We start from the raw sequence: 11,459 nt of genomic DNA, 5'->3' as shown, positions 1-11,459 counted from the left end.
TAAGATACTATTTGAATGGGTGCCTCTGGAATATCTGACATGTACATTGCATTCTAAAACAGACCAGTTCTACAAAGTATGGGAACCTTATCGAAATTACCTAGAACCTGATGTATCAGCTATTATGCTGCAAGGATTCACTTAGAATGGCGGGGATCTATGTATTTTAGAACTACACTGTACGTTCCAAGTGTGGAACCTAACCTCTTGGTTTAAACTGAGCTTTTTTGTTTAATTTCTGTTTGTAAGTTTGTTTAAAATGTATGTATTGAGAGGCAATGATGGTGATTTGTTTTTGTTATGTGTGCCTTGTCTCTGTTGTTGTATCTCTTAATTTGGGTGAAAACTGTGAAATTCCAATAAAAATACTATTACAAAAAAAAAAAGAATGATGGAGGCTACTGTGTTCTTGGGGACCTTCAATGCTGCAGACATTTTTTTCCCAGGTCTGTGCCTCGACACAATCCTGTATCAAAGCTCTACGGACAATTCCTTCGACCTCATGGCTTGGTTTTTGCTCTGACATGCACTGTCAACTGCGGGACCTTAAATAGACAGGTGTGTGCCTTTCCAAATCATGTGCACTCAATTGAATTTACCACAGAAAGACTCAAATCAAGTTGTAGAAACATCTTAAGGATGATCAATGGAAACAGGATGCACCTGAGCTCAATTTCGAGTCTCATAGCTAAGGGGCTGAATAATTATGTAAATAAGGTATTTCTGTTTTTGTAATACATTTTAAAAATGTCTATAAACCTGTTTTCACTTTGTCATTATGGGATATTGTGTGGGGATTGCTGAGGATTTTTTTTATTTTTCTTATCCATTTAAGAATAAGTCTGTAACCTAACAATATGTGGAAAAAGTCAAGGGGTCTGAATACTTTCCAAAGGCACTGTACATGTGAATCGTAATAACATAACTAACCAGATAGTTTTAAAAAATGACCTAAAACTAATGGGTAACTTCGTGGGTAGCTAGCTACTTACTATCTCATAATTTTGACTTACTATCTCATTATTACTCACTATCTCATAATAAGGACTTTCAGTGACTTACAGTGAAATGCCCATTGCCTCTGTATCCTTTTCAATTCCATGTGGTTTCTTCCTGTTTCTGATCTGCTCCTCCTGGCACAATGGACTTCTGCATTATATAACTTTCCTCTTTGGCTCTTGCCATGACATTTTTAATGCTGAGCTTTTCATGCTCGCCCTCTTGAATCCTTGGCAAGAAAGATTTAAAGGTCCAATGCAGCAATCTCCCTCTCTATCTCACACGCACTCAAATACACACAGTTAAAAGCGTTGGGCCCGTAACCAAAAGGTTGCTGGTTCTAATCCCCAAGCCGGCAAAGTAGAAAAATCTGCAGTTCTGCCCTTGAACAAGTCAGTTAAACCCAACTCCTCCTGGGTGCCGATGACGTGGACTTCCATTTAAGGCAGCTCCCCCTCTGATTCAGAGGGGTTGGGTTAAATGCGGAAGACACATTTCGGTTGAATGCATTCAGTTGTGCAGCTGGCTAGGTATCCCCTTTCCCTTTCTAACATGTATTGACTCGGGGGTGAATACTTACCTTATCAAGTTATATTGTTTCATTTATCTTTAAAAGGTTAGATTTTTTCTTCCACTTTGACATTACAGAGTGTTTTGTGTAGATCGTAGACAAATAAAATACAATTAAATCAATTTTAATCCCACTTTATAACACAATACAATGTGAAGAAATCTAAAGGGGATGCATCTGATTGCACTGCCTAACCGTGTACTCAAACAGAGCACCCCAAACTGAAATGAAACACTAAGAATCCGGATGATAATTCACTTACATATTTATTGTTTATCTACACAATATTCCAGCTGTATCAACTGCAGAAAGATCTGACTCAATGTTGATCTGACTCAATGATACTACAACAAAATGACCTATGTATCAAAAGCACCACACTCAGGAGACAAAGATCTCAGGAGTGTGTATTACAATCTGTTCATACAAAGGAACAAATCAGGAACAAATTACCATGTGGTGTTAACCAAATCAAGGACAGGCTTTTGCTGATCCACAAGGAAAAATGGGCAGTTGATGATTGGTTTAAACATACACTCTCATCAAAGAGAACTACACCCCTGAATCATTTGTCCGCCTAAACCTAACAAAAAGCCAAAGGTCAGTTTGTGCACAACTCAAAACCCTCCCTCTGGCTATAGAGTCAGGTAGATTTAACAGAGTGCCTGAAGAGGAGAGAATTTGCTCAGATGATTTCATACTGTGTGATCTCGGGAAATCAAAGACAAAATCCATTTAGTGTTTTATTGACCTGTATGACAATCTGAGACGTGTTCTTTTTTTGTAACATTTTGGTGACAACTGAAAGTTTTCTGGTTACGCGATGAGCAGAGGCTTGAATTCTGTTTCAGACATGGTGTTTGAGATTGCTCAGTTTATTCACGATGCCAGGGAAGGAGATATCAACTTTTTGTGTAGAGTGGCTAGATTGTAGCTATACTGGCCAGGATTATTGTATGCGGATGATATGTATAATTTGTCAAATGTTATTTGGTTCTGTTGTGTCTTGTAAGGCCATGTGGGCTGGGCACCAGTAGGTGTATGACACTTAAATAAATCATATAAATAAATAAAAAATCTAAGTGCAGACCAAAGTAATAGGTGTAGTCAAAACAAGACACAAACATTGCATCCCAACAGTGAAATGGTTTCCAATCATAGTTTTCATTGGGAGTGTATTAATTAGTACACTTAATAAGTATTATAGTGTTCAGTTCTCTTAAGGCACATTTAGTCATGATCATCACAAGGAAGAAAAAACATTACACCTAAGCTGTATGAAATCATCTTGTTCAGGTCGTTACACTAAATTGAACAAAATCACATAAACTGAAGTTATATTTTAACAGTTAGAAATGAATTGCGTTAAAGCGTCTAAATTATGGTGTAGATAAAAATCATTCTGCTCAGTAAAGTTTGAAAGTGACATCTCTCTACATGTAACGTGCTATTAGACTTTATGGCAGCAGTAGAGGTGAGTCTGTGTGTCTATGTAGTTTGCAATGGTAGTCCTTGTTGACATGTAGCCTATGGCAGTCCTGTAGAGACTTCATTGTAGTTACTTGCACAGACAGTAAAAAAAGGCTACCCTGTATTATTGCAGCAAGAGGGGGTGTTTTCCTAGGAGCCCTGGGGCTTCTGTGAAGTTGTGTAAGCCAAGGCCACTGACTCAGCCATTATATGGAGTCAAGAGGTGTAATATTGTAATAACATGGTGGATACAGCTGGATCTATTGTCCTCTGAGAAGTGAAATGCCCGTCTTGGTGTTGGAGGAGGAGTTGAACATTGAGCAGGGTATGATGACTGGAACTTGGCCCCAAAGGTGTGAGAAACTGCTGTAGACTCATTTGCTGTTCTGAACAGTGGGGCCTCTCAATGGTCAGTCAAATATTGTTGCTATAATGATGACTATGAGGAGAGCCAGTGCCACACAAATGGCAAGCCAGAACAATTTCTGTGAGAGAGGAAGATACATTTGGTTCACTGTTCATTTAGTACATAACAAACCAAAATGACCAATTTTAACCGACATAATTGCGTCTGTGTTCATCTATTTGAATGTAGTTACTATGAACCTGACTTGGCAATTGATCCATTACTGAGATTCTCTAAATCAAAACTGGACTGCTATATCAACCACTATCAAGAACAGTACCTCGATGTGTTAACCCTATTACTCCCAAGAGCCCAGCAAAAATCAGCTTTTCATCTATCTGACTTTTACTTATCTGCATGTCCAGCCCTTATATTTAGCCTCAGTGAAGTGTTTTACCAGGACAACCAGGGATACAAGTAAAAAACAAAACAACTTGGCATAAACAGTTAAATTCATGGGTTTTATTGACAAATGTCAATTTAAAAACAAAGTCTGCCAAAGCAAAACCCCCGATAAAAATGAAATGTATATGAATGCTGTAAGTACAGAAATAGCTTTTTTAGTGGTAAATGAATATCCAACTATTCAGTGACACCCGTGTGGAGTTTGGAGATTGTGACAGCAACTATGTAATCTTATAGTATTATAGACACTATGTCCTTGGATTTCCTGTGATCTTCTATGCAGAAGAACCCCTTACCTTCTAACAACTCTTGTGTAGCTAGTGAGCATCGTAGAGCAGCTTTTCATAGTTTGTAACTCAAACAATTCAGTCTACAGACGTTTTTGTAAAAACACCCAGCCCCGGGCCCCTTCGTGATCCGCCTTTATCTCACAAACACCGCTCTAGCTTAGCCCCCGTTAACCAACAGATGGAGAAGAAATAGACACATGCAATGGTACGACGCAGAAGTCTGTAGCTCAAACACACAATGTTTAAAAAGGGTTAGAAGTCAAAAACCCGCCGGCGTCGGGATGTGAATGGAAGGAATTGGTGTTGAATGTTATGTTGATCATGATAAAATGCACAGTAGTAGTTACCCAGACAGATAGCAGGACAGGGCTCATACAGGGGATTTGGTTAGTCCAACAGACAGGCCAACAATTAGTGCAATGACAGCAAACAGGATCAATAGAGCAAAGGCAAGGAGGATGAGTTTCTGCCAAGAACAGAAACAAAGTGGTTAGGTTAATAATGCGTGACCCAAAACACACTACAGTGATTTTAGTCAGGTAACAGACAATGTAAATGACTGCCCATTAGCAATAGTGAGGCATTTTGACATTCAATTTAGACATTTGATATGGCATTTAAACATTCTGTCTGGCATTTAGAATGGTATCAGTATATGATACTGAAATAATATTATTCTTACGACCAAAACATTCAGAACTGTTGCAGTAGTTAAAAGAGTTGAACTTGAGCAGTATTATCCAGTATTATTAGCAGATGCACCATGTGACCTTTCGTTTGGGGAAGAGGAGACTTACCCTCCGGGATTTTTTCTGGTATCTCACAGCTTTTTTGGTCTCCTCTTTGGCACGGCCTATGTATTCAGCTGCATTGGAGACGTTGTTCTCTATGTTGTTGACCATATCCCCCTTTTAAACAGCACCACATGAGTTCCATAGGGTTTGACTAAAAACAGAACTAATAATATTCAAGACAGCATTACAGTACTCCACTACAGTACCTGATTCTCCACCAGCATGGCCATGTCCATAAACATGGCATGGAGCTCCTTGATGCTGGACTCCAGGCGGATGATATCCTGGTGCCGTGACACAATCTCATTCAAGGCCTGCCGCGTGACCTGAGAGTCAGAGATGATCTGAGAGAGGAAGTGGACGACAGGAAGACAGCCAGTAAGACAGTCTATTTAATTCATATACATACAGTACCAGTCAAAAGTTTGGACACACCTACTCATTCAAGGGTTTTTCTTTATTTTTACTATTTTCTACATTGTAGAATAATAATCAAAACGATGAAATAACATATGGAATCATGTAGTAACCAAAAACGTGTTAAACAAATCAAAATATATTTGAGATTTGAGATTCTTCAAAGTAACCACCCTTTGCCTTGATTCACAACAAAGCCTCCTTCATTCATGCTGCCAAACATACCCTCGTAAAACTGACTACCCTACCGATCCTTGACTTCAGCGATGTCATTTACAAAATAGCCCCAACACTCTACTCAGCAAACTGGATGTAGTTTATCACAGTGCCATCCGTTTTGTCTCCAAAGCCCCATATACTACCCACTACTGCGACCTGTATGCTCTCGTTGGCTGGCCCTCACTACATATTCGTCGCCAATCTCACTGGCTCCAGGACATCTATAAGTATTTGCTCGGTAAAGCCCTGCCTTATCACTGCTCACTGGTCACCACAGCAACACCCACCCGTAGCACGCGCTCCAGAAGGTATATTTCACTGGTCATCCCCAAAGCCAACACCTCCTTTGGCCACCTTTCCTTCCAGTTCTCTGCTGCCAATGACTTTAACGTATTTCAAAAATCACTGAAGCTGGAGTCTTATATCCCCCTCTCTAACTTTAAGCATCAGTTGTCAGAGCAGCTTACCGGTCACTGTACCTGTACACAGCCAATCTGTAAACAGCACACCCAACTACCTCATCCTCATATTATTACTTACTCTCTTGCTCTTTTGCACCCCAGTATCTCTACTTGCACATCTTCATCTGCACATCTATCACTCCAGTGTTAATGCTAAATTGTAATTATTTCGCCTCTATGACCTTTTCATTGCCTTATCTCTCTACTCTTTTACATTTGCACATGCTGTACATATTTTTTTTTCTTATATTGTGTTATTGACTGTACGTTTATGTGTAACTCTGTGTTGTTGTTTTTGTCGCACTGCTTTGCTTTATCTTGGCCAGATCGCAGTTGTAAATGAGAACTTGTTCTCAACTGGCCTACCTGGTTAAATAAAGGTGAAATAAAATCAAAGAAAAATGACAGCTTTGCACACTCTTGGCATTCTCTCAACCAGCTCAACCAGCTTCACTATTATTATGATAACTTACATCAGATGTGAAAATGGATGGGTTGCCACTCTCCAGCATGTCCTCCAGTTCCTCATTGCTAGTCACTCTCCCAGCTAGAACCAGGAAAGAAAATACTTTTACTAAACAGGTGCTAAAACAAATAAATGTGTTCTCTCTCCTCCATTCCGTGGGGAGAATAGTCTCTGTAGCCACAACCAGTGTTATGATCTAGGCTATTCCTTAGAGAGACTCAACCCTCACTGCCTAACATGATCAAACCCACTGTAACTTACAAACCTGGGATTGTGTACATTAGCCCTTCCACCCCAGTGAATGTATATAACCTATGATTACCCATGATTAATAATGGCAGGTAGCCTAGTGGGTAGAGTTGAACTAGTAACCGAAAGGTTGCAAGATTAAATCCCCTAGTTGAGGTAAAAATCTGTCGTTCTGCCCCTGAACAAGGCAGATAACCCACTGTCCCTAGGCCATCATTGAAAATAAGAATTTGTTCTTAACTGACTTGCCTAGTTAAATAAAGGTCAAATAAAAATGACTATACAGCACAGCCATGAGCCCACAACTGGTCATGTGACCTGCTCTTCTAAAGACAGTTGTAAAGGAGTGTTGCAGGCTTCTGAGCCCTGTTTCCTTGGCAACACTAACACAGAGAGGTGTATGTGTCCTGTGTAAGACTCCTCTCTTCCTTCTGGAGTGTGCTGTAGTAGAGAGCCTCATTAAGACTATCCTAAGGGACTGGAGGGGCTATGGCTATTTCTGTCATCATCAATTATTCTCATTCTAAACAAATACTCTATACGAACAATATATGGGTGTCTGCCATATGGTTTTGTTATAGCAAGTCTCTTTGGTATCTCAAGCCAAACACTTAACTGTCATCCCGTATTTTCCGTAGCCGTAGTCTAATAGGTCTAATGGCCACATTGTCCATGCCACGACAATAGATAATAACATACAGTGCCAGGTCAAGAAGCCGGAAAACAACCGGACTTATCCACAATGAAAATAGGCAATAATGAGGATTTTTGTTGTTGTTGGTAATTGTGAGCAGTGTAGCCTATGTGTTATCATGGTGGGAGAGAAAAGCTCCTAGGTGTGGTCGGACTCCTTTCCATGTTCCTGTCTGCTCTGCTGCTGGCCCAGTTTGTCACTCACTTATCTCCAGCTGTCTCTGGATCCTTCCTTTGCTTCTCTCCCTAAACGACACTTGAGTCTTGTTGTACTGACTCATGACTTCCACAAACTTCCTGGAGAGCACCGTGTGCTGTGGGGTTAGAGAAAACATAAGCTGAGGAGAGACGAATGAGAGTTCCAAACCCTGGAAAAAAGTCAAGTGGATAAAGACTCAGTAAACTTTTGAAATGGTTAAGATGTCAAACAGCTGCATCAAAACATAGCAGCAAACATCACAACAAAACATGGTCAACTTTGTATACAGGCTTCTAAGTTAGACTCTGAGTATCTCTTGTCAAGCTCTGTTCTTAACCACAACCTGTAAGAACATGTCAGCAGTCGCAAATGTGAGGAATGAGTCCCAGGAAGGCTGTTTCCTGACCTGGGTTTTCTGAATGCGGAAATCAACCGAGGCCCTGTTAGAAACATCATCCTTAGGCAGGCTCTGCTCCATAGCTACAGAGAACAGAAAGAACAGTGATTACAGTAGCTATAACATCACATCTGACAAATAACCCACATCTACCTCTCTACATCTAGCAGTATTTGGGATGAGGCAGTTGATCCAGTCATATCAATGACAAAATGACAACAACAAAAATAAAATAATGTAATGTACGTTGTGGTGTTAAACTTACATTTAAGCTTAACTCGCACAGAGTTGGCATCGCTTTTGATCTCATTGGTCAACCGGTCAAGTTCATCTTTCATCTCTTCAGGAAATAACAGTGACAGAAAATAAATGTATTATTGCAAATTTCCCCAACATTGACCTGGACAAATATTAGCATTAATCATATCACTTGGCAACTCTTCTATAACAAGAAACTATTCTTCATATTTATTCCGGTAAGAAACCCTACACCTACCTGTATCTGTAGTAACACTTATCACTGGATTTGTGGGCCAACAAGTATTTGAGCCATTCCCAGTTAGTATTATTATATAGCAGATGGTTGATACTGTGTTACTCTGCTGGTAATACTTGATGCTGCTCTGTGGCATTATAGAGTCAACTGAGGGCCTTTGTCCATGCAGGTCTTGATTAGCTCCTTGTGCCTATTCAGTCTCCACAGTGGATCAACTCTGAACAAGCACAGCTGCAGCAACACAGCGTCAGTGTGAGAAGCATACCCACATGCACTCGCACACACACTCTCTTTTCACGCTTCCAAATTCTATTTTGTATAAAACCGGTGGTTCGGCATAGGCGCTGAAGTTAAGGCGGTCACTGTACGCCACATTCATACATGCTACCTACCAATGCCTAACCTCCCAGCGGTAGACAACCTATCCCCCAGTAAAATGACCATTCTAGAAGGTTTAGTCAGAGCCCACCCACAGGGCCATGACATGGTTTCCTACACAGGTTTCCGGACACCCAGCCATCTATTTGTATTGTGTCGTGTGTTGTTTGTGACGCTGGACAATGATGTTAGAGGAAGTAAGAGCGTTTGTTATATTATTGTTATTACAACTTTAGAAGTCACAACGCAAATACCAAGCCTATATTTAGTCATGCAAAAGTTTTGAATTCAAGACTTGAAATCTGCATATTTTTCGTGGTGGAGTTATAGTCACCAGTAGAGCTAATGTTATTACACTTATCTTTATGACAGAGGGTTTTGATTGATGGGCATCAACTTACTCTCATCTGTATTGGGAGCAGACAGGATCATGCTGTGGTTCTTCCTCACCTCCTCCACTTCAGAAGATATCTTATCAATGAGCCCCCTAACCTCTTCCACCTGAGTCACGCACATACACTATTTTCAATATCATTTAAATACACAGACACTTACAGTATTTTACAGTAACCATCTTGCTTATCTGAAAACAAACAGTACTGACTGAACTACTGTTCTTACCCTTCTGAAAAACCCTTCCATAAATCCATCACTGTCAACTGTGACTCTGACATCCTCCTCTGCTTGTGTCCTGCTCTGTCAAGACAAACGAACAGTCATTTATTAGAGTCAAATCTGAGGCTCAAGTACCGCGTGAATAACAGGCCTATATTTACCATATTATTATCATGACAACAAAATGCTATAAGACCAGAGCTGCATTCCTTAGGTCCTAGGAAATAGCTACTAAAGAATATAATAATTTGTTTAGCCTGCAGCCATGGATTTATGACTGGTGAGATCAGTAACATCATAGTAGGCTACTTACTTCGGTTATTTCACCCAACCGGTCCTTCATCACGTTTGATGCGTTTTTGACTAGCTAATAATAAATTAAACAACCACTTCTCAACTCCATTGCAACTAGCTCGAGTAGCTAAATTAGCTCTACAAGTGTCTAGCTAACTTTTTCTAGCTAGTAGCTACGCTAACTAGGTAACTGTTATACTGAGTTTGTTGACAATCAACATCAATTTCTATAGTCATGCAATAGGTGAGATGTTTTCTCTTTCAATCATTAATATTAGCTCGGAAAGCGTTGTCCAACTCCTTAAAATTAGGTATCAACCAAAATGCACCGTTAGTCTGCTAGCTATCTGGTTGTGGCAGACAACATAAGTTACTTCACATCACCCTCTAACGTTACGTCTATCTACGAGCTTGTTGGAAATGGGATACGCCTCATGGCTCTCCTCCGCGGAGGAAGCTCGTAGCCCCGCACCGAGCACTACTCCTGTGACCACAGATGTCGTTCTGGATATTAGCCACACAACGGCGCTGTTGACCGTACAGCCTCCCGTGCGTTTGTGAGTGGCTGCATAATCTCCTCTCGTGTCCTTTCCCCCCATGATTCACGTGGAAGCAGATCATTCCAAAATATCTAGGCTTCCAATTTCCACAGAAAAGTTTATTTTCTAGGTTTTAGTACTAGTAATTCAATGTATATGGCCAGCCCATTAGTTTACAGTAGCCGGCCTACAGCTGAAGAACATGAAACAGGAGTGGAAGTCACGTTGAGAATGAGATGTAGGAAGCAGCATGCAGCCATGGGTTTTAGTTCAGGTATGTCGGCCAATGAGTTAACTAAATCAAATGTAGGCATATCTAACGAATTCAATCGGGCTTCATATCCGTTTACATCAGTGCACCTTAATATGTGACTTTTATATCCCCTTCATGAAGTTGACTGTCCAAATAAAAAGGCTAAAATGCAAATCTCTCTTTTGGCAAAACAGTCAGAAATCAGCATCCATCGGCATCAATGTTCCGTGTTGTTCTGACACGTCAAAAGGACACACCAACATTGTAATTTTGAAGATTTCATATATTTTTGTTTAAATATATATTTTTATTGCAATATACACTGATTGCACGAAACATAATGAACACCTGCTCTTTCCGTGACATAGACTTTCAGGTGAAGGCTTTGATCCCTTATTGATGTCACTTGCTAAATCCACTTCGATCAGTGTAGATGAAGGGGAGACAGGTTAAAGAAGGATTTTTAAGCCTTGAGATAATTGCGACATGGATTGTGTATGTGTGCCATTCAGAGAGTGAAGATGTAAGTGCCTTTGAACGGGGTATGGTACTAAGTTCCAGAAGCACCGGTTTGTGTCAAGAACTGCAACGCTGCTGGGTTTTTCACTCTCAACAGTTTCCCGTGTGTATCAAGAATGGTCCGCCACCCAAAGGACATCCAGCCAATTTGACACAACCGTGGGAAGCATTGGAGTCAACATGGGCCAGTGTCCCTGTGGAACGCTTTCGACATCATTTCGAGTCCATGCCTGACGAATTGAGCCTGTTCTGAGGGCGGGCGGGGGAGGGAGGGGGGTCATAATCACCAAATACGCACTTGATATACGTTATTTACGCAGGCCCCACCT

At 40.6% G+C, this 11,459-nt stretch overlaps 1 protein-coding gene across 3 annotated transcripts; it reads right to left on the bottom strand.

The window, feature by feature from the left end:
- Positions 1 to 1,823: 1,823 nt before the first annotated feature.
- On the bottom strand, positions 1,824 to 10,249 carry stx2b (syntaxin 2b). Of its 3 annotated transcripts, none has more exons than XM_064967090.1 (10): positions 9,839 to 10,249; positions 9,532 to 9,606; positions 9,312 to 9,411; positions 8,302 to 8,376; positions 8,046 to 8,119; positions 7,646 to 7,808; positions 6,506 to 6,579; positions 5,142 to 5,279; positions 4,939 to 5,049; positions 1,824 to 3,525 (listed from the first exon to the last, which is right to left on the bottom strand). In XM_064967090.1, exons 1-10 carry the CDS (start codon positions 9,866 to 9,868, stop codon positions 3,451 to 3,453), a joined length of 915 nt encoding a protein of 304 aa, XP_064823162.1. In that variant the 5' UTR covers positions 9,869 to 10,249; the 3' UTR covers positions 1,824 to 3,450. The 3 variants fall into 3 exon arrangements, with proteins under 3 accessions (XP_064823162.1, XP_064823163.1, XP_064823164.1); XM_064967091.1 differs by having other exon boundaries at positions 7,646 to 7,754; positions 9,839 to 10,247; XM_064967092.1 differs by lacking the exon at positions 1,824 to 3,525 and adding an exon at positions 3,533 to 4,607 and having other exon boundaries at positions 7,646 to 7,754.
- Between the last annotated feature and the right edge of the window lie 1,210 nt (positions 10,250 to 11,459).

The sequence above is a fragment of the Oncorhynchus masou genome, chromosome 1 (assembly GCF_036934945.1).
Source record: "Oncorhynchus masou masou isolate Uvic2021 chromosome 1, UVic_Omas_1.1, whole genome shotgun sequence".
NCBI classification, from domain to species: domain Eukaryota; kingdom Metazoa; phylum Chordata; class Actinopteri; order Salmoniformes; family Salmonidae; genus Oncorhynchus; species Oncorhynchus masou.
This window is presented reverse-complemented; position numbering and strand designations above follow the sequence as displayed.

Excerpts from the sequence above, each read along its gene's own strand:
- stx2b (XM_064967090.1), bottom strand. The coding sequence starts at position 9,868 with ATGAAGGACCGGTTGGGTGAAATAACCGAA. Across the intron at positions 9,412-9,531 it reads TGGAAGGGTTTTTCAGAAGG|GTGGAAGAGGTTAGGGGGCT; the intron begins GTAAGAACAGTA and ends TGCGTGACTCAG. Across the intron at positions 6,580-7,645 it reads CCAGAGACAGCTGGAGATAA|CTGGGAGAGTGACTAGCAAT; the intron begins GTGAGTGACAAA and ends TCCTGGTTCTAG.